Raw genomic sequence first — 23,769 nt, 5'->3', positions numbered from 1 at the left:
CTAACGGCACAGGAACCATATTAACGAGATCACTGTCTAACATTTCATTAACATGAACATGAAAAACTAGGAACCAAATCCGGAACATTTCACCAACGCCATCGACAATCAGAACAATTTGAAGGCAAAAAGAAAATCAGAGTAACACAATAATGTTAATACAAAAGAACAGAAGCAAAACAAAAAAAAATCAAGCAGGACAGCTTGCAACCTCAACAGTTAATTGCTGAAGGCTTATAGCTTAACGTTCAATGGAGCTACATTTCTAAGGATGTGCTCGATCTCAAATTACACACCACATGTAAAAACAACCAATCAAACTTCAGTAAAAAGCATAAAATGTCAGGAAAAACTCTCCTCCCGAGACTTCATTACAGCCAAAGACGATCAGAAATCTCACATACATTCCGATCCTAAAGCTTCAAAAGTGCACAGTGGACGAGGAGAACATTCAAAATTTTAACCTATCTATCCTAAGTCTCCCTCCTAGTCGATCTCCTAGGACGTGGGGCTGAAGCATCCTCCTTTTCGTTCTCCCCTTCTTTCTCATCACCGCTTCCAGGTGCATCAGCCTCAGCAGCTGCATCGCTCTTGGTTTCAGTGGTGGGTTTAACCGGAGCCTGCATGAGGGAAAAATTATTTCAGTGGACAAACCAAGTCATGTCGCAGGAAGTTGAAGACAGTGAAGCTCTATGGCAAAAGACAAGAGAACTTACTGCAGGTTTTTTTCCACCAAAGAGGATCATGAAAATTACGGTAGCAATAACAACCACAATGGATACCAGGATTCCAATGGTCAGGTTCGGTTGCTTCTCTCCCTTCTCAATGATATCCTGCAGAAGAAAAGGTTGAGTTCCAAGAAATGATTCAGAAGACGTTACTGGAAGCAAAAGAAGAAAAATTTATCAAGCTAACAGGCTAACTTGCACGAAGGACCAGGCATTTGCATTTCTGAATTTACTCTAGGTATAGCACAAGGAACTCAGGCATGGTTCCAATCTGACACCAAAAAAATAAAATAAAATTTAATACTCACGATAATCTTGATCTTGTATGCCTCCAGGAAAGGAATGTCTGCAATCTTGTAAAGAACATCAAATACCTTCTTCTGAGACACCCAAAGATCACGTTAGAAATAAACTGGTTTGAAGCCACAGGTGATTTATGGGCAGAAAAGAACAATCAACAGCCTAACATAGGGTAAGTGAATAGAACAGACGTAAAAGATCACCTGGAAACCCGAAAGCCCGTCTGAAATACCAGCTGCCTCATCAGCCTTCTGTTTCTCTTTCTCGACTTCGTACTTGGGCTTCCATGTTTCCTCCCTGTATGACTCAGCAACTTTTTCATCACTGGCTATGAGAATATTGTCAAACAAAATGCCATCCTGCATTGTCCAAATCTCAATACCAATAGCAGCAATCGGCTCGAAGTCAGGCTTGTCAAGCTCAAAATAGTCAGGATTAGGTATCTGCTGTGGCTTCCAGATACCCTTGTAGTCTGGGTTGTCAATTAAAGGAGCATGCCATTTCCCCTTGTAAGCCGGATTCTTCTTCATTGGCCTCTTCCACTCCCCGCAGCCGGGTGCTGCTTCACACTTCGGGTTGTCAATCTTAGGTGCCTCCCATTCTCCATCCTCCTCGTCATCCCAATCTTCTGGTTTGGCGGCTTCAGGATCATCAATTTCCTCGGGTTCATCATCCAGCCAACCTTCAGGTTTAACAGCATCCTCATCTTCAATTTCGGGTGGAGCATCCTCATCCCAATCATCAGGCTTCACAGCATCTGGGTCTGGAATCTTGGGCCTCTCATCCCAGTCCTCAGGCTTCTTATCATCAGGATCAGGAATAGTCTGGGGAGGAACAAGTGCTGGCTCAAAATCATCAGCAGCCAACCAGTTGGCTTTTTTCTTTTCCTCACCGTCAATCAAAATCCTCAACTCATTATCAGGTTTCAAAATAGCAGTATAGACATGAGAGAGTTTGTCAGATGGGACAGATGGAGGGAACTTGAGATGGTGCTCAACAAACTGCCCACTCTTAGGATTCTTGTGCTTAAAGATAAAATGCACCTTATTTGTGGACCCACACTTGTCAGGTCCAAACATAATAGTATAGGGAGATTCATTATCAAACTCCTTGGGAGTCCAATCACCGTCCTGAGGACGTAGGTACTTCAGATATGCACCTCCACATTCAAGCCCATTCTGAAGTCGAGTTTCGTACTGCAGGACAATGGTTCCATCCTTAAGCGTGATTGGCTCATCAAGTTCTTTAACTATTGCATACTTCCTTGCCTTCTCACTCACAAGAAGCCCATAGTCTTCATGTCCCTCACTCTTGGAATGTTTCCAGACACCTGAAACCAGAAAACATCTATCACTATAATGGAAAGGTGCTATATGAAACAGTGTTCCACGTACAGCATTGGTTTCTTTTGCAATGAGTAAAAACAACAGAAAGCAGGTTATGCAGGACCATACAAGTGCAAGCACCTAAGCATAAAGGTTTGATGTCATCACAAACTAACCTAATAATGATAACCTTGACGTTAGCTATAAGAAATATTTTTTGTTCATGTATGCCATACTTTTTTTTAGTAGAAAAGAATTGCATTTATGCTAATCCTTTTTACTCAGCAGTGATATCCCCTGGATTTGTTAGAATGCATCTATTACTATTTTTGCTAAACATACTAACAGAAAAGCATAGATGGGCCAACGTGAGAAACATAGTTCTGATAATGACACATCACAAAGTTCAACAGCTGCAAAGGACTCATGGTTGAGATGGATCATCAAGCAGCAAGCTCCTTTGTGCAAAGGCAACATTCCAGGGTCAATTGCATTTCTGTGGATAATTTTTTTCCCCACCATATATGACACAGAGGTCTGAGCATCAGTTATTGTAGAAAGAAGTTGTGAGGCTCATTTTGTCTCCCATCATAGTATGCCTATCATGCCAAAAGCCTATGCAAGTTATGCGCTTCTTCAATAAATACACATGCCCAGCCCCTCCGCACCCCCCTCCCCCAAAGAGAGAGAGAGAGAGAGAGAGAGAGAGAGAGAGATCGACTGAGGGTTGGTGGATCTTTATCATTCATGATAATTTCATTACATGGAAATAAAAAAACTCTATTAGTTACTCAGGTCTCAGCCATTTACTGAATACTTCTTTAACCATGTGTCTCGTATACGAAGTATTAGTGTACAAATATGCAACATCCAGTTACAACATATGTTGGAGTGTGAATTATTAGATAAAATTTAGGCTATAATAACACCTAAAAAAGATCTAATTAAATCAATAATTTGGTCACTCGTATCCTATCTCCCTCCTCTTCAATCTTGACAAGCATAACAGCTTTCGCTTATTATTCTCCGGATTTACATTCACCATTTTATGTTGCTAGCTCATTACATGTTAGCTCAAACTTTTGGCACAAGTACGTCATACGATAGGAAGACAGAAACAGGCCAAAAAATAAAAAAAAGGGGCATGAAGTTTAAAAGACAAGTAACCCCACAAAGGAATCCATAGCACTCACTAAACCCTCAACTGCATAACCAAGTAAGCTCAGGCAACTTTCAGTCTGCAGGCATCAATAGTGTCCTGTCTGAAAACCCTAAGGACATAAAAGGGTGCCACCCACTCAATTTCTGAGGGGAAAAAGACCAAATGTAGAAAAGCAAAACAGCAGAGTGATGATATTACCAATATACAAATAATCTGTGAGACCCTATTTGTAAATTAAATAGGGAAACATCTCCACCAACGCAATAAAATGTGTGCCTACTGACGCATCAAAGAGTGCCCATGCTAATTCAGTCCTCCTAATAAGGGGGAAATCTCTATCCAGAATACTGTTATCCTTCAACACTACTGTAAATTCACATACAAGATCATGAAGATCCAAAATAAGCTTCCTTACAATAACAAGGGAAAAAGTCTACGGTGCTTGTCAGTGTGACCAATTGGAGCTATATTCTTTTCACTTTTAACTCCCCACTTTTTTGCATATAAAAAATTGATTTCACGAGAGCCCCTAAATAGCTAGTGCAACAAGGAGTCTGGCTGTAAAACTGACAATTAAATAAAACAAAACAGTCACGAGTTGACCAGTCAATGACGCAAAGAGCACTTCATTAACCAGAAATGTTCCATTCATGTGACAATATGATATCTAGAATGGGGCCATTGCCTTTAGCTGGTTAAACAACCTCTACTGGATATGCATCTTCAACCGCGGGAAAAACTAGAATTCCTCTTTCTACAAATAATCAAGCACATAACATAGCATTAATCCCAACCAATTTCATCCAGACCTCATACCGACATCGACAATGTCTAGATCCTAAAAAAGACATTTTCTTTTCTATGGTACAATTTGCATGACACTGATCAACCTAAACAAAAACGCCCCTTCTAAGATCATAAAAACTACCTCGTACTGTTTACCATAGAAATTGTTGCCAGTATAGCAAATTATCTAGTTCAAATAATCATATTTCATCAAAACAAACGTGAAGTTTCCTTGTTTACTCCATGTACTACATTTAGTTATCAGCAATGATTAATGTCGCTTACATTCAACACATTGAATTATATGCTATATCGTGCAATAACTACTGTAAACAAGCGTATCTAGAGTCAATAGAGTACAATGGTTTTTATCGGTAATAAAAGTCCCAATGATACTCATGGTTTGCTAGCTTCCATGACTCTAGACCATACTTATCCGAACCCACGGTTGATCAACACTACGTACCGCATGCCAATAATTGTTGGATAAATAATCAGAAGATAATTTCTGCAAACCATAAGGGCCTTCGAAAGATTCTCCTCAAATTGGTATTGAGACCCTTTATTCACTGTTGTTATATGCTGGCCATACGTAAAATCAACAATTACTAAATTTTACTAAAGTAGGATCAAAATATTTATATTTAAACAAAAGGAACAAAAAGAAATCCTTCAGCCCTACATGTTGGAAGGTCCAATACAGCAGCTATCTTAACCTGGAAAAAGAAAACCTGATTTTATTTCAACCTGGCTTAGACAAGTGAACTGGGTCTAGCAAATGTCAACATATCGAGATAACGAGTCAATCAGACCGAAAAGATGAGATTTTTACACTTGAAAAAAGAAATTACTGCTCGCATTTAGTTAAGCGACGAGATCACTAACAGATCTGAAAGCTATACCTTGGTAATCCTCCTTCCCGGATAGGATCCACCGCCCCTCGAAGGTCTCATCGAACGATTCATAGAACAACTGGAGCAAAACCCAACGATTTTCGCCAATTAGAACCAAAATCTCTCAAAAAGGAAAAAAAAGAATAAAATGGAAACAAATCTCCAAGAGAAAGATAACTTACAGGATCGGAAGCCCAAATCTGGAGCACAAAGGACGCAATAAAGAGCAGGAGAAGCCGCAGCGCGATCTGCCTCTCTCCCATCGTAGCCCTGGAAGGAGACCAGGAGGTGAGACTGGGAGATCAGAGAGAAGCTCGAACTGAAAACCTAACCCTATGTGAAGAGAGGGGTCGGAAGGGGACAGGCTTAACGAGGAGAAAAACCAACGGCGGAGATGGGCCTAAATAAACCGCTCTCCGCCCCCCTGTCCCTTGGAACCACGCTCCACATCGAGGCCGACCGTGAGCATGATTAAAAGGTCGCTGGTGACTTGTTTCGACCAATGAGATGAGAGAACACGTTGATGTGGCCAATAGTATGATGCCTCGTCAGATTGTTAATGTGGCATTGAGTAAGTGGTACGGTCCAATTATTAGGTGGACCAAGTTCAGTGGACCAGTCCAATGGTTAACACCCTTTCCATTTAAACAATTCAAGATCAAATGGCGGATGCTGTTATCTACCGCACATATGCGCTTGGATTTGGCGTGGTCCATTGGACCTGGTGGTACAAGTTATTGGAAATTGGCGTGTTTGGGAGCGGTCGTTGCTTTCTAGAAGTTCCTGAAACGTGTCGATCAAGGGACGGCATTGTAACGTTGGAACAGTTGGAGAAAATGAGTTGGTCCATATCGGTAACTTAATTGACGGGTTCGACCATGATTTGGCGGAAATTTCGTCGGGCACCGCGAGACTTCGTCGCAAGCCCTTGAATTGTTCAACGGGTTTGGGGTTTCAATTGGGTTTGGAGTTTTGGACCAATATCCTTCAGATTTTATTGAAAAAATGCTGAGGCTTACCCGTCAGCATGATAGCAATGCATTCTATTTTGTTTAGAATCTTTGTATTGATCTTGATTTTAAATTGGAGCAGTGATCTCTATATCGTTCTCTTTTTATGATTTTTAAAATAGTTAGCATTAATCATTCACAGGTTTTATGGTTTATTTATGATATAGTATATTCTGTATCATCCTTGTTGGTGTTCGTGGTTTTTTGGCTGTTACTAGCTGTTACTATTTCTCATACGTCTTATTTAATTTCTAGATGAAGAGTACAGAGTTATATATACAATTTACTTTTAAAATCTGAAATCATTATATATCTGTTTTGACAAATAATTATGTATATTTAAAAAGTAAAATAATGCAAAACCTTAGGCCTCATTTGGAATCGCTTTTGGTCAGACTTGGTTTTATGGGTTTCAAATTTGAACTATGTTGCATTTGATAAGAGATACTCTTTTTAAAACCAACATTTTGGATGCTAAAAAGGTTTCAAAACATGATATTTAGTTGCTAATCAAGTTTGCTAATCCTACCATCAATGTAAACTTTTCATTTGCTTAATTCATAATAATTAAGTATCAATAATAATCAATATTCTGCACGTATACCAATGAGTGATGATTCCTCTTGAGATGGCACTTAGATTGCATTTGGTGCATCACTAAGTAATCTTGAAAGATAATGTGGATTGTCTTCAGGATAAATTATCATCATTAAATTGTCAGTAATGTTGATTACTGTCATTGACATATTTGGTATGACAATCAGATTACTGATAATATGAAATCAAATTCTCAAAATACCTCGAATAATTTTATCCTGACTGTACTCTTATTTTTTCTGAGTGAGAGAAGTAATGGGAGTGATGTAGGTATGATGATGATGCAGATAAGTGGCAAGCCAAAGGATGTGGGGAATGGTGAACACTGAGAGGGGGGTGGGGAGGGCACGTGTGGAGCCGTGGAGGTGGTGAGGATGGACATGAGGAGCCACGGGATGATGGTGGGGGATAAGAGCAAAGGAACCACAGGCAAATAAAGGAAGATACAGGAGCCGCAGGCTGGGGGCCGACGTGGAGGGGGGGAGAGAGGGGGGAAGGTTGGGCAATATATTTTGTGTAATTTTTTTTTAGAAATAATTTTGTCTAAAATTTTTATTACAACATTGCCAAAAAAGAGATAATCTGAATAACCACCCATCCCTAAGATAATCCAGACAATCTGGATTACTACAACAAATCATATCAAACGCAATAATCCAGATTATCATATTAAATTACCAGCAATCTAGATAGATTGCCAACTATCAAATGCAACCTTAGAGAGAGAGGGTCTAGAGATTTAGGAGGGAGAGCACCCCAACATCATGCAGCTGTCTGGAAGAACAACTAAGACATTTCCACCTTTGATGGGAGCGAACATGGTCCCCTTGGGAAGAAGATAGCCACAAAGTTAAGAAATTCAAGAAGTGTTTGGTTGGAGGGAGTAGGGGTCTGGAATCGGAATAAGAATGGGAGACTCTCATTTCAACCGTTTGATTGAGAGGAGTCTCATTTCAATTTCAATTTCAGAGTGAAATGGGAATGGCCAAGTCGATGTAGAACTCAATTCCTACTCTCCTCTATGGATTCAAATTTTCATTTCAATACCGATTCCAATTTCAGTCACAAACCAAGTACTTCGAAAAATTTGACCATTCTAATTTCGATTTCAAGCTATTTTGATTTCCATTCCAATTTTGATTTCAGTTGCGAACTAAGCACCCCCTTACTTTAGTCAGCCGTTTCCAACTACATTGTTTAGAGCAAAGATCTAAGCAATTCTTCAAACCTCCACCTAAGAGGAAAGGAGGATGGACCCTTGTGACTGAGCATCGTTCCGTGAGTTGCAAAGACGAATAAACCAATCAAATCCATCAAAAAATCCCAAACTGTCAAGATGGTAGCGGTGTCCTGCATCCAAGATCGAGGTAACGGATGGGTGTAATCTTTACTAAAATAGTGAGAAGAGGCACGTCCCAATCAGCAAGGCAGCATGTCCCTACTTCCTACGTCTCTTCCACACCGAGGAAAGAGAAACGGCCCTATCCTTTTCATCCTTCCCAACAGTCGTGATGGCTAATATGGCAACCAAAACCTATCAAGCTCCGACGGCAACCTAAAAATCCTTTAAGAGATGCTTGATTGGAGAGAGTGGGGTCCGAAATTGAAATTGAAATAGATGACTCTCATTCCAACCATTTGGTTGGGAAAAGTCTCATTCCGATTCTGATTCAAGAATAGAATGGGAATGACTCAATGTATATAGAACTCAATCCCTAATCTTCTCTATAGATTCAATTTTTCATTCTAATTTCAATTTAGGTCACGAACCAAACGCTTTGAGAGATTTAGCCATTCTGATTTCAATCGCAAGCCATTCTAATTCTCATTTTCATTCTGATTCTGATTGCAAACCAAACATTTCCTTAAAGTAAGCAAACGTTTTTGTGTGGAAGCCCAAGCTATTACAAAATTGAGTGCCAAAACCCCATCAAGTGTTTCATCATGCAAATATTTTAGTCACCAAGCCAGAAAGCGTAGATCGCATGTGAAACCTCATCGTTTGGACAGGCATCCAACTATGCAAGGTCCCATGGGTATTGCCAACTCAAACATTCTCAACCGCCAAGTTTCTTCCAAGGCCTTCATTACAATTAGGAAATGACAAACATTTCCCGTTATTTGGATTGTGCAGCATATATAGAAACCTTTGAAAGGCCGGTTAAGGTGGATGATGTCTCCACTGTTCTTGCCCAAAAAGCAAAAAAGGTATGGCTCTTAGACAACAAGGAGGTTATCTGACTGAGGATTCTTTGTATCATGCCCTCACATCCAGATAGTATAGAGTCTCATGGCTGAAGGCCACATTCATGGGGATGGATTCTTTGTGATGGTAAATCACTGAGACCAAACCAAGAATGAATTACATTGTGAAAAAGAATGTGTATTATAAGATTGAATTTGTGATCTCGAGGTGTGTATAATCACTATCCTTAAGGTGATTGTTGCCCCCACTATAAACAATTTGTCGTGAGTCTTTCAATATTGCAATTCACCTCTAAGATACAACAAGATTATCAGAAATCTGCAGACGATAGAATTGAAGATTTCTCTTCCTTGAACTTCGAAAGGAATTCGATTATAAGCGAAAGAAGAATAGAGAAAAGGGAGAACTCTGAATTTTCTTATGTCTGATGAAAGGTCACAATTGCACTTATGTAGAAGATATATCTACTAACAGATGCGGCTCTTTAAGAAATCATCTTCAAAAAGATACGATTCTGAACAGTCATGACTGTTGAAAACCAACGGCCATTAACCTCAATTTATTTTATCTTATTTTTTAATAAAAAATAAAATAAATTAATAATATAAATGTATATCTTCAATTTTACCATGCAGCCCAGGTGCCCATCTAAATGATTATATAAATATGCAATCATTCATCCCCTTCAAATTTTAGAGGTCCCTCCAAAACATTTTAAATAAGTAAAATGAGTTCTTACTTTTAAACCAAGAAAAAATCTTATAATTTTGCAACGTGGGACAAAAGAGCATAAGCTCTTTCCACATCTCTCATCTCTATACTTATACTTACTTTTTCTTTAATGCACAATCTACGTATATAAATTCCAATATACACCACAAGCTATGTTTCAGAGTTTATACTGGACTATTGAATCTCCCGTTCATTTGTTGGATGGCGGAAGCTATGGCAACTATTTTGTCGAGCTTTGGTGTCCCTATAGAGCGAGTAAAGGGGTGTTTGGTTCGTGATTGAAAGCGAAATCAAAATGGATTGGAATCAAAATTGAAATTACCAAATCTCCCGAAGCATTTGGTTCATAATCGAAATCGAAATCAGAATAGATAATTCTCATTGTTCTTGTTTGGTTCATACTAAGGTAGTAATCGGAGTCAATTCAAATTTTTATTTTATTCTTAACTAAAATTATTAAAAATTAATTATTTTAAAAATTAATATTAAATAAAAATTAAATATAATAATAATATCTTTAAATTTTTTAAAAAATTTTAAAAAATTTTAATTTTTTTTTAAATAAAAATAAAATCTCGAAAAGTCATGAAGTCGGCGAGTCTGTTTGTCGGCTTCATGCAACACTGAGCCACTGATTTCGTGTAAGAAAGATAGTAGGCCCCATATAAGTATGCCAGAGATGCTGGGAGGAGAGCTCGTTAGGAGGATCCTTCTCTCTTTGCCGTCATTTCCGTCATCGCAAGAGATAACCAGCGGGTTCCCGCTCACCGATGGTCGCCACCACCACCTCCACTGGTTGTTTTCCTATCCAGAACCCGAATCCTCCTTCCGATATCGTCTTCTCCAACTCTGACGCCAGCAGCGGCAGTGGCGGTGAGGAGGTCGCAGGCCAACGCACCACTCTCGAGGACTCGATCTTCACCGCCTACCTCCAGATCTCCGGCTGCTCCGCCCCTGACCTGTCCAAGATCCAATCTTTCCTAACCTTCACCTCGGATCATGGCCCCTACGTCGCCTGCCTCATCTGTCTCGAGCGCGTTTGCCCCTCCGACCTCGCCTGGTCCTGCTCCTTCGGCTGCTATGCCCTCTTCTACCTCTTCTGCATCCAGAGCTGGGCCCACCAATCCTCTTACCGACCTTCTTCCACCACCTAGCCTGCTGCCGCTGTCGCTGCCTCTGCCTCCACGGACTGGCCCTGCCCTAAATGCCGCCTCCCCTACCCGAGAACCCTAATCCCCCGATCCTACCTCTGCTTCTGCGGCAAGGTCGAGGACCCACCCGTGGATCCCTGGATCCTCCCCCACTCCGACTCCGCAGCAACTTTGCCGGTCTCAAGTTCCCCCACCTCCGCGACGAGATCGCCCGTGCCGCTAATGGGAGGGCCGTGGTGGCCGAGCGGCTATCGAGGGTCTACAACATCGCCGAGGAGGAGGGCAGGAAGGAGCTCGCGAATGATTTTTTTTTTTTTTTAATCACATTCTATCGGAATGAGATTTTGACTCTTTTGATTAGTCCGGATTCAATTATGAAAAGAATAAATCATTCTTATTTTAGAGAGGAATAGGAATTGAAATGAGTTCCTCCATGATCAAATAATTGGTATGAAAGTCATTCATTTCAATTCTCATTCCAGATCTTAATTATCCCATCCAAACATCTCTTAAAATAAATCTCCAATAGGAAGATCTGGATAAGCTTGATGTTATTTTGTACTACGAGAACCTAGAAAACATATCGAAAATGGTAGAGGTAATGGTTGGTCCTTATATTTATAAGGTTAACGTACTGTTTTACTATGCTGTAGAGAAAAAACTAAGGTACGATGCTTCAAGTTCGGAGGAGGATGACCAACATAGTGAAAATAATGAGTGAGAGTTCTGAAATAGTTCGGCAAGTCACTATCCCCCCAACAATATCTGACAGCAACACCTTTGTTAGTCCGAGGAGAGTGAATGCTCCCATCAGCATAACTCTAGAAGAGATGGTCGGAATCGCAACCAAATGCTGAACCTAACTCATTCTGGCATGAAGATGATGATTAACTTGAACTTGGTGGAACCATATAGCATCCAGGTCCTATCCAAATCTAGCCATACAAAGCCAAACCCTTTTCTTCCTCCACTAATATCCTGGGACAACATTTCACTTTAAACCATTTTGCAAAAACTATGGGAAACCTTCGACATGCACACCAATTCAAATTCAAAACCAGGTCGTACCAAAAATATTATATACCTCTCACTGCTTGAGGGGGGCATAAAGGACCAAACCTCTAGTTGAAAAGTATACCCACCTCAAACTTCTAGTTTGGCAAAAAGTATGAAGCGAAGTGATTGGCTACGAAGCCAAAAAAAAAAAATCAAACTACTAGGCCTTGAGGAGTTAGAGCCGGAAGATATCCTCTACCTTAACAGCTTAACAAATAATGAAATTAGGTCTTTTGGAAAGAAGTGTATCTTGTTTTATGAGAAAGATGATGCCGCAATCAAGAAGCTCAAGTCTCTGGAGAACGCCCGATGCGGCCCAATGCTAGATGGTAATGGGAACTGACCTCAATTCCAACTTGACCGCTATGGATAACAGGGTTGTTTTGCAAATGGCACAATGGAAGTGCTTCAAAACATGGCTGTGCATCCATTGTGGTATTATGCTCTGTCAACTTTTGATAAAAATGGCCTATATCTTATCAGCATGTTAGTCTGGATCACCTATCAAATGCAATGGATTTACTCTACTGTTATCTCATAGTTGGTTGAATGCATCCTTACCAACCCAAAATTTTTGGTGTATATTCTACAATCTTTTGAGAGTAAAATTTCTGAAGTATTTGTGTGAAGTATAGTCTCCCTATTCAAATATCAACAATAGTTATTGCCATTGAACTCTGGCGACATAGTCGGTCAAGTGGGCCTGTTGTGCCAATTGGTGAAAATCTATAAAAAAAATTTGCTTGCCGAAGATTTTTCGCTGAAAAATCCTTCGATACTTAAGTTAGCCAAAGTAAAAAAAAATGATAAAAGAATCGCAACAAAAAAAAGCATAAATTGACCTAGAATTGGCTTACTTTGGTCTCCTACTTACTTCCTTTTAATCAGATGGAGAAGCCGTTACTTGATTACTGTTGTCTGCTATAACTCCAAAATGTGAGAGTTAAAGATATATTATGAGTGCGTAATGGGTTATTAGCGGATGAGTATTCTTGCCCGCAGTCTGATATTTATCGGTAATCAATGCCCACGTTGAGCAATCATCTTCTGATCCTTATTTTTTCAGGTTCAAGAGTCATAGTCATGGATACTTGGTTAATTTTTGAGAAGATGTCTACCAAGTAAAATAGTTGGTAGGATGCTGAACCGAAGAATAGTTATATTACTATTTAACATGGTCGGTTACATCTTGTTACTATTTAACATGGTCGGTTACATCTCGAGTAAAATCATCGATTGATATATTTGTTGGAGTAGCCATTTTAGCCGGTTATCCGAATATTTACTTCAACACTTGGCTCCCTACTCTCGAGTCTGATTTCGCTTGACAAAATCAAGTGAAGGGAGTAATCTGAAATTTTGATCTTCAAATTTGACCTTTGGGGTATGTTTCTATTGTGCCATATTCTTCGCCGCCTGAATTAATTGTTGGAGTGATTATTATCTCAAAAAATTGCACCAGCTATTTTATCGTTTCGTGGACCATGCCACAATTATTGCCACGGGCCACTCGGAAAGATCTTCCATAATGATTATAGAAAATCGCACTGTCAAAGTAATGATCCTCGAATCATCCACTTGCTGCCATATGTCAGTCAATCGTTGGTACAGTTGTTCTTCTCATGGATACATCTGACATAGTCGAATCATAGCAGTGGTGCATCGAAAAGCTGGAGTAGTCAACTAAGATCTTGTTAGAGCTGTCAAGATGGGACGGCCCATCCCGACCTGCCTCGACCCACCCCGACCCGTCTTTAAATGGGTCGGGACGAGCTGACCTATTTAGTGGATGGATTGGAAAAATCCCAACCCGATCCGACCCACCATGGGCCGCAAGTAAAACAGGCCACCCCCCAAAAAAAAAAACCTATAAAGAGTAATATAAACTAAATTTCATATTCAATTTAAACTCAAATCAACCTCACATCTCAATTCTGAGAGTCATAAAATGAAATTGTTAAACTTAAACTAAATACTTAGTACAACCCCAACTTAAAAGACTTTAAATTTCAATTTTCAAACTAATTTAGAGGCAAATCAAAGTCCCAAAAAATTATTCTCCATATCATTATTGTGGTCCTCATCATTCAATTCTTCATATTATTTCTCTTCTTCATCAATTATCTCTTCAATAACATTAAAATCCTCTTTTGGAATATATATATATATATATATATATATATATATATATATATATATATATATATATATATATAAACAAAAAGAGATGGATCAGCCCGCTCCAACTTACTCCGACTCGTCCTGACCCACCGACCCAAACGGGGCGGACCATTTGATCTGCTTTTAAACGGATTGCTAAAATAAAAATCCAACCCGTCCTATTTACATTGCTGGATGGGCCAATCCAATGGGCCCAACTCAAATTGACAGTTCTAATCTTTGCTACATATCAGCATCAGTAGCAGAGGCGGTATTCATGGTGTTAATCTGAACTATTGAGCATCCCTGTAGATAGAGGATCTCCTTGTCCCCAAATTCTCTTTCATTTACAGTTTCTTCTTGCCAACTCCATCCCCATTTCTGGTCCATAGTCGAGAGGAAAAGTCCATTCTCTCCACCCTCATTGTTGGCGTCTTTTTCTCCCTTGCTGTCGGCTTCTTCATCGTTATCGGCTGGCTCGTCTTCAAGGTCGAATTCCTTGTCTTTTTTCTTTTCTTCTGGATTTAGTCTATAGATTTTTCTTTGAAGCTTTCTACTTAGAACGTCTTCTTCTAGGATAGAGTCCAGAGATGAAAACTTTGTGAGGGATCAAGGCTTTCGGGCTCCAACTACTCGAGAGGGGACCGAGGATATAATTTTTCTTGGTGCAACTCAATTCGGAAACCAACTTCCGCTCTAGCTATTCACTCTAGAACAAAGTCCGATGCTTTTGTTGTGCCATACAATAATCTATGAATTTGGTATCAGGCTGAGCCCTAACAATTAGAAAAGATGACATACCTGTTCTACAAAGAATAAGAAAAGATGACAAGACTAATTTTGAAACAGTAAGTAGAAATTTAATACTAACTAAATTAGAACTGGCTGCGAACCCACACTCCCCTTTATTGTAAAGTTCATGCTAATGCTCCACAAAGCAACTTCTCACCAACCTATCCCCTCTAGCGCGCGCCTCCATATTGGATGCATTAGGTGCAATTAGATCACGTCAAATCCCACGGTGGATAATATGCCGTGCTACCCCTTGTTCCCGATTGCGTGCTATCCACCGTCCATATGCTCGAGAATTTGCCCCGGTTCATTTGCACCCGGTGCATGCAATAATTTTGCCTAGCGTGCGTGCTAATCAACACCTTCAATACTCTCCTTGACTCCAACGTCATCACACCCAGGTTCATAGAACATCTAGCTAAGACCGTCAAACGTCCAGTGACCAAAGAATCCAATCCTCGTCAAATATATTGCTTAAACTTGCGAACCTACACGACCACTTTTGCATAAACATGTAGATGCAAAACAACATCTCAAGGCACCATATGCGAATCTATGATCATATGTTCATGGACCTGATATGTGCACACAATCTCATCACTGCATACTAGACCAGTCGCTTTGGGGTACGTACATGTGTAGTATATATGGGCACTTTCACTTCAAATATATATGCACGTTTAGCACACCTGCACCTGCATGAATCAATCCACCGTATGCTATAGCTCCATGTACCTACACATAATTAGCTCCCTTTAAGGACATGAGGTCACTTCTGATGTTTCTTGCTTGGTCAAAGATTGTCATTGATGCTGCACGACATTTGATGTCTTTTGATTTTTTTGAGTAATTTTAAAATCAACAAGCACTTTTGTCTTATCAAATACCAGAGCACTATAGAAATCATCAGCACCACGCTGGTCTTCTTGTCGTATAATTTCTATTGTTAGTTCGTGACTGCTTTTCTCTTCGGCCTCCGGTAGGACTAAAACTGGATTCGGATGGGACCGATTTTGAGCTAGACTTACTCTAATTTAGACTGAATTTGAGCCTAAATTTTGAGCATGTTTATATTTCGAACTGGGCTTGGGCTTGTCTTTAGCCCGGCTTGGGCTCGGGCCTGAATTCCAGCATGGGTCTGAGCTCAGGGGTGTCGAAGGTGCTAGGGTGCTTGAAGGGCATCGACTCCCAGAAATGGCCATATAAGTCCATGCCGCCATCGTGTGAATTGGTGTAAAGGCAGTTTTGGTTCCAATGGCGGTGTCTATAGTGTGGTCGAGGTTGGCATGGAGGAAGAGGAGCTTGTCCATCTTCTTGATGCAGAGGGTGAAGCTGCACTTCTTATCGGAGAGGGGCCGTTAGGAGAAGGTTTGGGCCTGGAGCTGGATGACCACATGCTTCCAGGTGGCTATGGCACCATGGAAGATGTCAAGGAGGTGGTTGTTGGTGAGGCTGAAGGTAGAGGAGTTGAGGGCGCGGGTGAGGGAGAGGCAGTTGCCGACGACTGACATCGAGGAGCTATAGTAGACCTGGATGGTGTTGTAGAGCTACTGTTGAAGAGCTTCACCATCCAGCCCCCTCTTTTGCCAATGCCAGCCCTCCTCTTATCCCTTCCTCTTCTTAGGGCTTAGTTTTTTTTTTTTAAAAAAATTTAAGAGAGATTGAGAGAGAAATCTGATTGGGCCGGTCCAATCAGGTTTGGATCAGGCTCGAGCCTGGGCTCGGATCAGGCTCGAACATGGGTTTTTCAAAAATTTTCAGACCTAAGTTCGATCCGAAGCTCGAAAAAATTTTGGACTCGACTTGGGCAAGGGTGTGACCCGACCCAATCTGGCCCACTTCCAGCCCTAGCCTCATGATTGGTTAAATTTCTAAAAGAACACCAATATCTTGAATTGCCTTTGGATAAGTCTCCTCTGCATGGTTTGGTTTCTTAGTAGTCTTTGTGATCAGGTGAACCATGGGATTCATTACTTTCATAGCTGCCGGTCATCAAAGCAGTAAAACTGCAGCAAGAATCCCCTTCGAATTGGGTGGTGAGTCTTCTTTCCACTCGACTTTTGTATTCGAAAATCTAATCGAAAGTAGACTCAAGCCTTATTTAAGTTTGGAAAAAACTGGAGAAGCAAAAGGTTCACATTTTTCATGCTTCAACAATTGAAGTTATGACATACTGGAAAAAGTTATACTTGTCTATCATAACTAAAAGATAACATCGTTCTAGCAGATTTTAACCTCCACTTTCTTCCCGTCTTTATATTATCGAAAATATTACGCAACAAATTGCCATTTCTGACCTATTAATAAACTCCCATAAATCTTGTTTAATTAACCATAACTTGCTGCAAGAACTCTAGCAATAATAAGTGGTGTTTTCCAACTTTTAATTCTAGAAAATAAGAGTGCAGTAGTTAAAGTTTCGACCGATAAGAGTCGCTTGCACAAAGGCACAACGACCTATAGATGGAGTCCTGATGCTTGCAAACAAGCACAATAAATTACAGTAAGATCTAGAATATCGCCAAGTCACGAACACAACAAATAACCATTACATTCAAAACAACCATGCACTATATTATAGTACGATGTAGAATGGCATGATTTGGATGATGCAGGATAAGATCGATAGGCACAGAATTGCTATGAAAAAGTACTAAGCAAAAAATATAGGAGAAGAATAAAATTGAATAGAAGAATTACTTTTATTAGCACTAAAAAACTGACAAAGTTGAAGGCCAGAATAATGTCTCTACAAGATTTCAGACGAGAGAATCGGAGGCACGTTCATTGCGAGGAAGAGACAGTCTTATATTCTTCCTTGATTCAAGCTAGGGTTGAAATTAGATCGGGTACCAATATATCTATATCTATATTTATTTTATTCGATGAATAAAAATATAGATACTATTGCGGTCAATCTCTGATTGCATCTGTTACCGGAGAAGAGTACCTGCAAAACAAAGTCCTCACTGATTAGACTGATGTCCAACAGGGATTCTTCGATGTTTAAGTCGGTGGAGAATGATCAAATAGTAAATAAAAAATAAGAAATGACAGAGTTTCAATCTAAAATTGCCTTACCATTGTCTGTTCCCTTAACTTCCCTTTATAGATGACTCAGGTATAATCATTGAGTACGTGGTCTTGCTTTTTATGACACTAAAAGATAGTTAATCATGATTATCGGACCATAATCATGGAGTTAGTGGACCGTTTATACCCACTAACAGTCGTAGCATCTAGTTATTATCCACGATTGTAATATTGTGATTATATATTTGACAGTCGATCGTTTAACAGTCGGCAGTCAGTTATTTGACAGTCGGCCGTTATGATGCTGGTTTGGTCATGAAGATGGTCAATCGGCTATGACATGAAGATGGTCAGTCGGCTATGACATGAATATGGTCAGTCGGTCATGAAGATTGTCAGTCGACTATGACATAAAGATAGTCAGTCGATTATGATATGAAGATGGTCAGTCAGTCATGAAAATGTTGCTTTAGCTATGATGATTCAAGTTCAGCCATGATGACTCTGCTTTGGTCAGATGACTCTGATTCGGCTATAATGACTCTGCTTCGACCAGATGACTCTCTTTGTGTTGTCTCTTTGAATGTGATCATCATTCGTCATGGATAACTATTGAATATTTTCTGACTTATCGGAGTTGAGTTAGCATATTCTTCTGATTGATCGTAATCGAGTCAGCATATTATTCTGTTCAACTGTAGTCCAATCGGCATATTGTTCCATCAAACTGCAGCCGAGTCGGTATGTTGTTCTGTCCGACTGTAGCCGAGTCGGCATATTATTTCGTCCGACTGTAGTCGAGTCGGCATATTATTCCATCCGACCGTAGTCGAGTCGGTATATTTTTTCGTTCGATTGGAGTCGAGTCGATATACTATTCTATCCGACCATAGTCGAGTTGACATATTATTCCATTCGATCGGAGTCGAATTGGTATATTGTTCCATTTGACCGTAGCCAAGTCGGCATGTTAGTCCTCTTAAGACTCATTTCGATCTGAAGATCGATATTTTTCTATTTTGACCTTTCGAGACTTGAGCCAGAGCTTATATTTGTCGTAGAATCATCTTTGAGATAGAGCTCATATTTGTCGTCGAATTATCTTAAGCCAAAGCTCATTGTATCATATTTCAGTTGAAAATATGTTGAAAATCGAATATGTCATTCGAATATATTATATCGTAAGGATAACTTTACTGAAGATATAATCGTAGATTGTTGGCATTCCATGTCTGAAGGGCAATCTTTCCATCATAAAAGAATATTGTTGTAGATTATTCCATTGATCCGGAACATAATTGTAAGTCATTCTATTATAGAGGAGCATAGTCATTATTTGGAGGAATTTTTTGAATCGTCGATCCGGATCGATTTATCATTTGGAGGGAGCTTTCCGTATCGATCATGATCGATTCGTCGTTTGGAGAAGTTTTTCGAATTGTCGATCACGATTGATTCATCATTTGGAGAAGCTTTTCAAATGTACATCGTCATTTCCCCTTATTAGCTTTATGAGAGAAAATAGATAGCGATCGGTGCATTCAGAGTGATAGACTGAGTGGTGTGGCCAATCCCACTGATGAGACTGTCATCGAGATTATGCCATCATCGATTATTGGCTGTGTTGAAATGAGGCAGTCAATGATTAGCAGCGTCAATTTGAAGGAGCGATCGAAGATGGTGGGGCTCCCTTGATTGTTGCTGTGGAGCAAGGGGCTCTACGTTCTGGCTCAGCTAGCCTCTTCTCACGGAAAGATCGCCGGCCATTATTGATGGATGCCTTTTGGATTGTTTTTCTTACCATTGCTCTTTCAGAGTTTGTTTGCCATCCTTCTTAGCGCACTAATCTATTGTAGCCAATCCTTTGTTGTGCTTAGCTCCGGTGAAAAGCAACCTACAAAAGAAGTCCACTGATCAGAATTATGTCCAATGGGGATCTTCCGATGCTTAAGTCAGTGAAGAATGGTGAACAGCAGATAGAATATTCAAAGTGACAGAGTGTTAGCCTAAGTGTTTTACTATTGTCTGTTCTCTTACCTCCCTTTTATAGGCGACTTGGGTATAACCGTCGAGCACGTAATTTCGTTTTTTATAGCACTAAGGGATAGTTAACCCTGATTATTGGACTATAATTATGGAGTTAGTGAGTTGTTTATGCCCATTAACAGTTGTGACATGTAGTTATTACCCATGATTGTAGTATCGTGATTATATATTTGACACTCGATCGTTTGACAGTTGGCAGTCGGTTGTTTGACAATCGACTGTTATGATGCTGGTTTGGTCATGAAGATGGTCAGTCGGTCATGATATGAAGATGGTTGGTCGATTATAAAGATATTGCTTCAGCCATGATGACTCAAGTTCCGCTATGATGATTCTATTTTGGCTAGATGACTCTGGTTTGGTCATAATGACTCTGCTTCGGCTAAATGACTCTCATGAGAGCTGAATTCTGAATTTTTTTTTCCTTTCAGAGTCTTGGAATCTTTTGGCCATTCTTATATAGGTATGGAATAAAGGGCCGATCTCGAATATGGAAGCCGATGTAGAATCGAGGGGAGCAAATTCAATTGTCCCAACAGATACTAATATTATTCGGATGCAAAAATTCATATGCATATTTATTTTAAATAGAACATATATAATTTAGATATTAAAAATATGGATATAATTACGAATATAAATTGAATAATTAAACTTTATGACTATAAAATTAAAAATATTACTAAATAGATGATAAATTGAGTTAATATCATATTTATGTAATTATATATATATTTTAAAAATTAATAGGTGCTATATAAAATATATAAAATTATATATAGATTCAGATATTCGGATGTGGATCGGATAATTATTTATATATATCATTCATATTGATTTTTTTTAATTAATATAAATATAGATATAAATATTAATTAAAATTTTAAATTTATATCAATATTTAAATTAATTTGAATATAAAAATAAAATTTAATGAATATTATTCATATTATTTTGACCTCTAATTCAAGCTTTGCTCAAAATTCTCTGGGGACCAGCTTAGTCACCCAAATGCGCTAACGAGTAACAAAGCGAAAATATGGATTTTTGTTTTTTAAATCCAAATCTGTTACACTGACTCAACCCAACCAACCCAATATGCTTAGAGGATAGATCAAACCTAACCTCGACTCCACCGATAAAGGACCACAAGCTTCGTTGCAGGTTCGCACCGGTCTCAATGACGCCAGTTGCACGTGCGACGGTGCACCTGAAACGCCCCTTCCATGCGTGTACTTCCGCGAAAGAAAACTTTCAAATTTCGAGTACGGATTCTGCTTCCGCACCAGAGCCAGCAATTTCCCGCTACGTCCAAAATAGGGATGCACGTGGACTCGTTCCATTGGTCTGGACAGACAGCCGCGGATTGCTACCTCAAAACTCCAATCCCATCCGTCCAACGGAAGCGTCATCCACTTGGCATCTAAGCCGTCCGTTTTTCTCTGCCACGGATCGCTAGTCCCCTATAAACTTCCAATTCCGTAGCCGCTGCATGCCAACCGAAACCTCTGTACTCCGCAGACGAACTCTACGCTCCAGCCGCTACCGAGAGAGACTTGAAGGTGGAGGGGAGAGAGATGGAGGCATCGAAGACGACGAAGCCGGCTGGTGGGAGGAGGGGCGCTTCCAGGAGGAAGCCCGTCTCCAGGGCCGTCAAAGCTGGCCTCCAGTTCCCCGTGGGAAGGATCGCCCGCTTCCTTAAGAAGGGCCGATACGCCGAGAGGGTTGGCAGCGGAGCTCCCATCTACCTTGCCGCCGTCCTCGAGTACCTCGCCGCTGAGGTTATTTCCTTTTTTTTTAAACATCGTTTCTCTCTCTCCATTTTCTCTCAAGTTTTATGCTTATTTTTGAGATGACTTGACTTTCCGCAAGGCTTTCTTGTCTTTTCTTTTGGTTCTATTAAGGATCTGAGTCTAACTCCTTAACATTGCAAGGAGAAAAAGATGTTTTTTTTTTTTTTTTTTTTTTGGTGGTGGAAATCTTTTGTAAGGATTGAATTATTTTTTACGCATTGTAATCTTTATTTGTCCCTACTTGTGGATTCTGATCCGGTAGTGCTGGATTTGGTGGGTGTAGGTTCTCGAGCTGGCGGGGAATGCGGCGAGGGACAACAAGAAGACTCGCATCATTCCGAGGCACGTACTGTTGGCCGTGAGGAATGACGAGGAGCTCGGCAAGCTCCTGTCCGGCGTGACCATCGCGCATGGCGGCGTGCTTCCCAATATTCACCAGGTGCTGCTCCCCAAGAAGGCCAGCAAGGGTGAGGCGGAGTCCAAGTCTCCGAAGAAGGCTTAGAAGCCTATCCGCCCCAAGCCTTTTCGCTGCGTTGGGATGAGCACTGTAGTATTGGTAGTCGTTGTCGCTACTCATTAGCGGTAGTGTTTTTGTTTGTGGTTTGGGTTTCTGGGATACTGACTGTATATAAAGCGGTCGCCTAGTCTTTGGCGCTGTAATAGAAGGCCTGGATGGTGTTTTGAGGGGTTGATAACGATGCAATTGGGACAAGCCTTTTAGTGAAATATTATTTATCGTTTGTCTCGTCTTTCTAAATCGTGAAACTTCTCTGCTTTGAGAATTCGTTTCGTGGGTGTGCGTTGTGCTTCGCGATGTTCGCTTTAAGGGGCAGTGGTTTTTTCTTTTTTTTTTTTCCTTTTTTAGTTCTCTTGTGCACAATCGGACCATTAGCCCTTGTCGTCCTCAAAGAAAGGAAGGAGAAGAAAGAGAGAGAGAGAGGAGAGAAGAAAGAGGAAGGAAAGAAAGAGAGAATGATTTTTTTTTTTTTTTTTTTAATTTTTGATTTGATCTAACTCAAATGGATCAAGTCTAATCAATTTGATTAGTCTAAATTTAGTATCTCTCTTTTTTTCTATATCAGTCGATCCATTTCAAACTGATCAAACTTTTTTTTGGACTCAAATTGATTCTTTTTTTTTTCTCTATCTTTTATTTTTTATTTCAATTAAGAGTTGATGATATTAATTATTTTAATAGGATTTTTCAATTTTAAAGGAGTGTTAAGATTAAAGATCAGAGTTTTATGCCCAAGGACATAAATAATTTTATTTGATAGATTTTTCTTGGATTTGATTGATCTAGAATAGTAAGTTATTTCTAATCTTAATATGTTTTATTTGATTTGCATTTATCAGTTGTTATAGTATTTTATTTAAATTAATTATCTTATTTAATCTATACAAAATATATTGTAAAATGTTTAATCGTATATGTATTTTTAGTGGAAATAAATTATATTTTTTTACATCAAAATATATTATTTTGCTGATTTATTATTTTTTAGTTTGATTATGATCACATAGATTTAAAATCTAATTATCTTTTGGATTTTCAGAAGGGCGATTATTGGTGCACATTGATGACAATGTGTTATAGTCAGGGGTTAATTTTTTTTTTGGATTTAATTAGATGAAGTTAATATTGGTATATATTGATGAAAATATGTTTATCTATATGATATTAGAGTTAGTTTTTTTTTAGACATTAGTGGGGTAATCATTGGCATATGATCGACGGACAATATGTTGTAGTTAGGAAACTAGTTTTTTTGGGCTAGTTATAGATCGATTGTGCTATAGTTAGAGGGATTAGGAGAATGAGAGTATAAGGTCAACTCTTAATTATTCGGATAATCTATTTGAAGTAATTACATATTTTAATTTTATGTTGATTGTTGTCGATAATTTTGTACTTATTAAGATATTTTTATGAAAAGATCATGTAATTTAATAATTATTTTTTTATAAAATATTTAATTGAATTAGAGGTTTCGTAACT

At 39.4% G+C, this 23,769-nt stretch overlaps 2 protein-coding genes across 2 annotated transcripts; one reads left to right on the top strand and one right to left on the bottom strand.

The window, feature by feature from the left end:
- Positions 1-204: 204 nt before the first annotated feature.
- Positions 205-5,642, bottom strand: LOC105060358 (calnexin homolog). Its single transcript, XM_010944026.3, has 6 exons — positions 5,377-5,642; positions 5,204-5,273; positions 1,232-2,358; positions 1,037-1,108; positions 717-833; positions 205-620 (listed from the first exon to the last, which is right to left on the bottom strand). Exons 1-6 carry the CDS (start codon positions 5,455-5,457, stop codon positions 474-476), a joined length of 1,614 nt encoding a protein of 537 aa, XP_010942328.1. The 5' UTR covers positions 5,458-5,642; the 3' UTR covers positions 205-473.
- A 15,835-nt stretch (positions 5,643-21,477) lies between these two features.
- LOC105060359 (histone H2A.1) lies at positions 21,478-22,625 on the top strand. The gene is made up of 2 exons (XM_010944027.4): positions 21,478-21,758; positions 22,054-22,625. The coding sequence occupies exons 1-2, from the start codon at positions 21,555-21,557 to the stop codon at positions 22,270-22,272; spliced, it is 423 nt and encodes a 140-aa protein (XP_010942329.1). The 5' UTR covers positions 21,478-21,554; the 3' UTR covers positions 22,273-22,625.
- The last annotated feature ends 1,144 nt before the right edge of the window (positions 22,626-23,769 follow it).

This window comes from Elaeis guineensis, chromosome 1 (genome assembly GCF_000442705.2).
Source record: "Elaeis guineensis isolate ETL-2024a chromosome 1, EG11, whole genome shotgun sequence".
NCBI lineage: Eukaryota > Viridiplantae > Streptophyta > Magnoliopsida > Arecales > Arecaceae > Elaeis > Elaeis guineensis.
The sequence above is the reverse complement of the archived record's forward strand: the minus strand, read 5'-3'. Positions and strand labels throughout refer to the sequence as shown.

Excerpts from the sequence above, each read along its gene's own strand:
- LOC105060358 (XM_010944026.3), bottom strand. The coding sequence starts at position 5,457 with ATGGGAGAGAGGCAGATCGCGCTGCGGCTTCTCCTGCTCTTTATTGCG. Across the intron at positions 2,359-5,203 it reads CGGGAAGGAGGATTACCAAG|GTGTCTGGAAACATTCCAAG; the intron begins GTATAGCTTTCA and ends TTCTGGTTTCAG. Across the intron at positions 834-1,036 it reads CATACAAGATCAAGATTATC|GATATCATTGAGAAGGGAGA; the intron begins GTGAGTATTAAA and ends TTTCTTCTGCAG.
- LOC105060359 (XM_010944027.4), top strand. The coding sequence starts at position 21,555 with ATGGAGGCATCGAAGACGACGAAGCCGGCTGGTGGGAGGAGGGGCGCT. Across the intron at positions 21,759-22,053 it reads TCGAGTACCTCGCCGCTGAG|GTTCTCGAGCTGGCGGGGAA; the intron begins GTTATTTCCTTT and ends TGGTGGGTGTAG.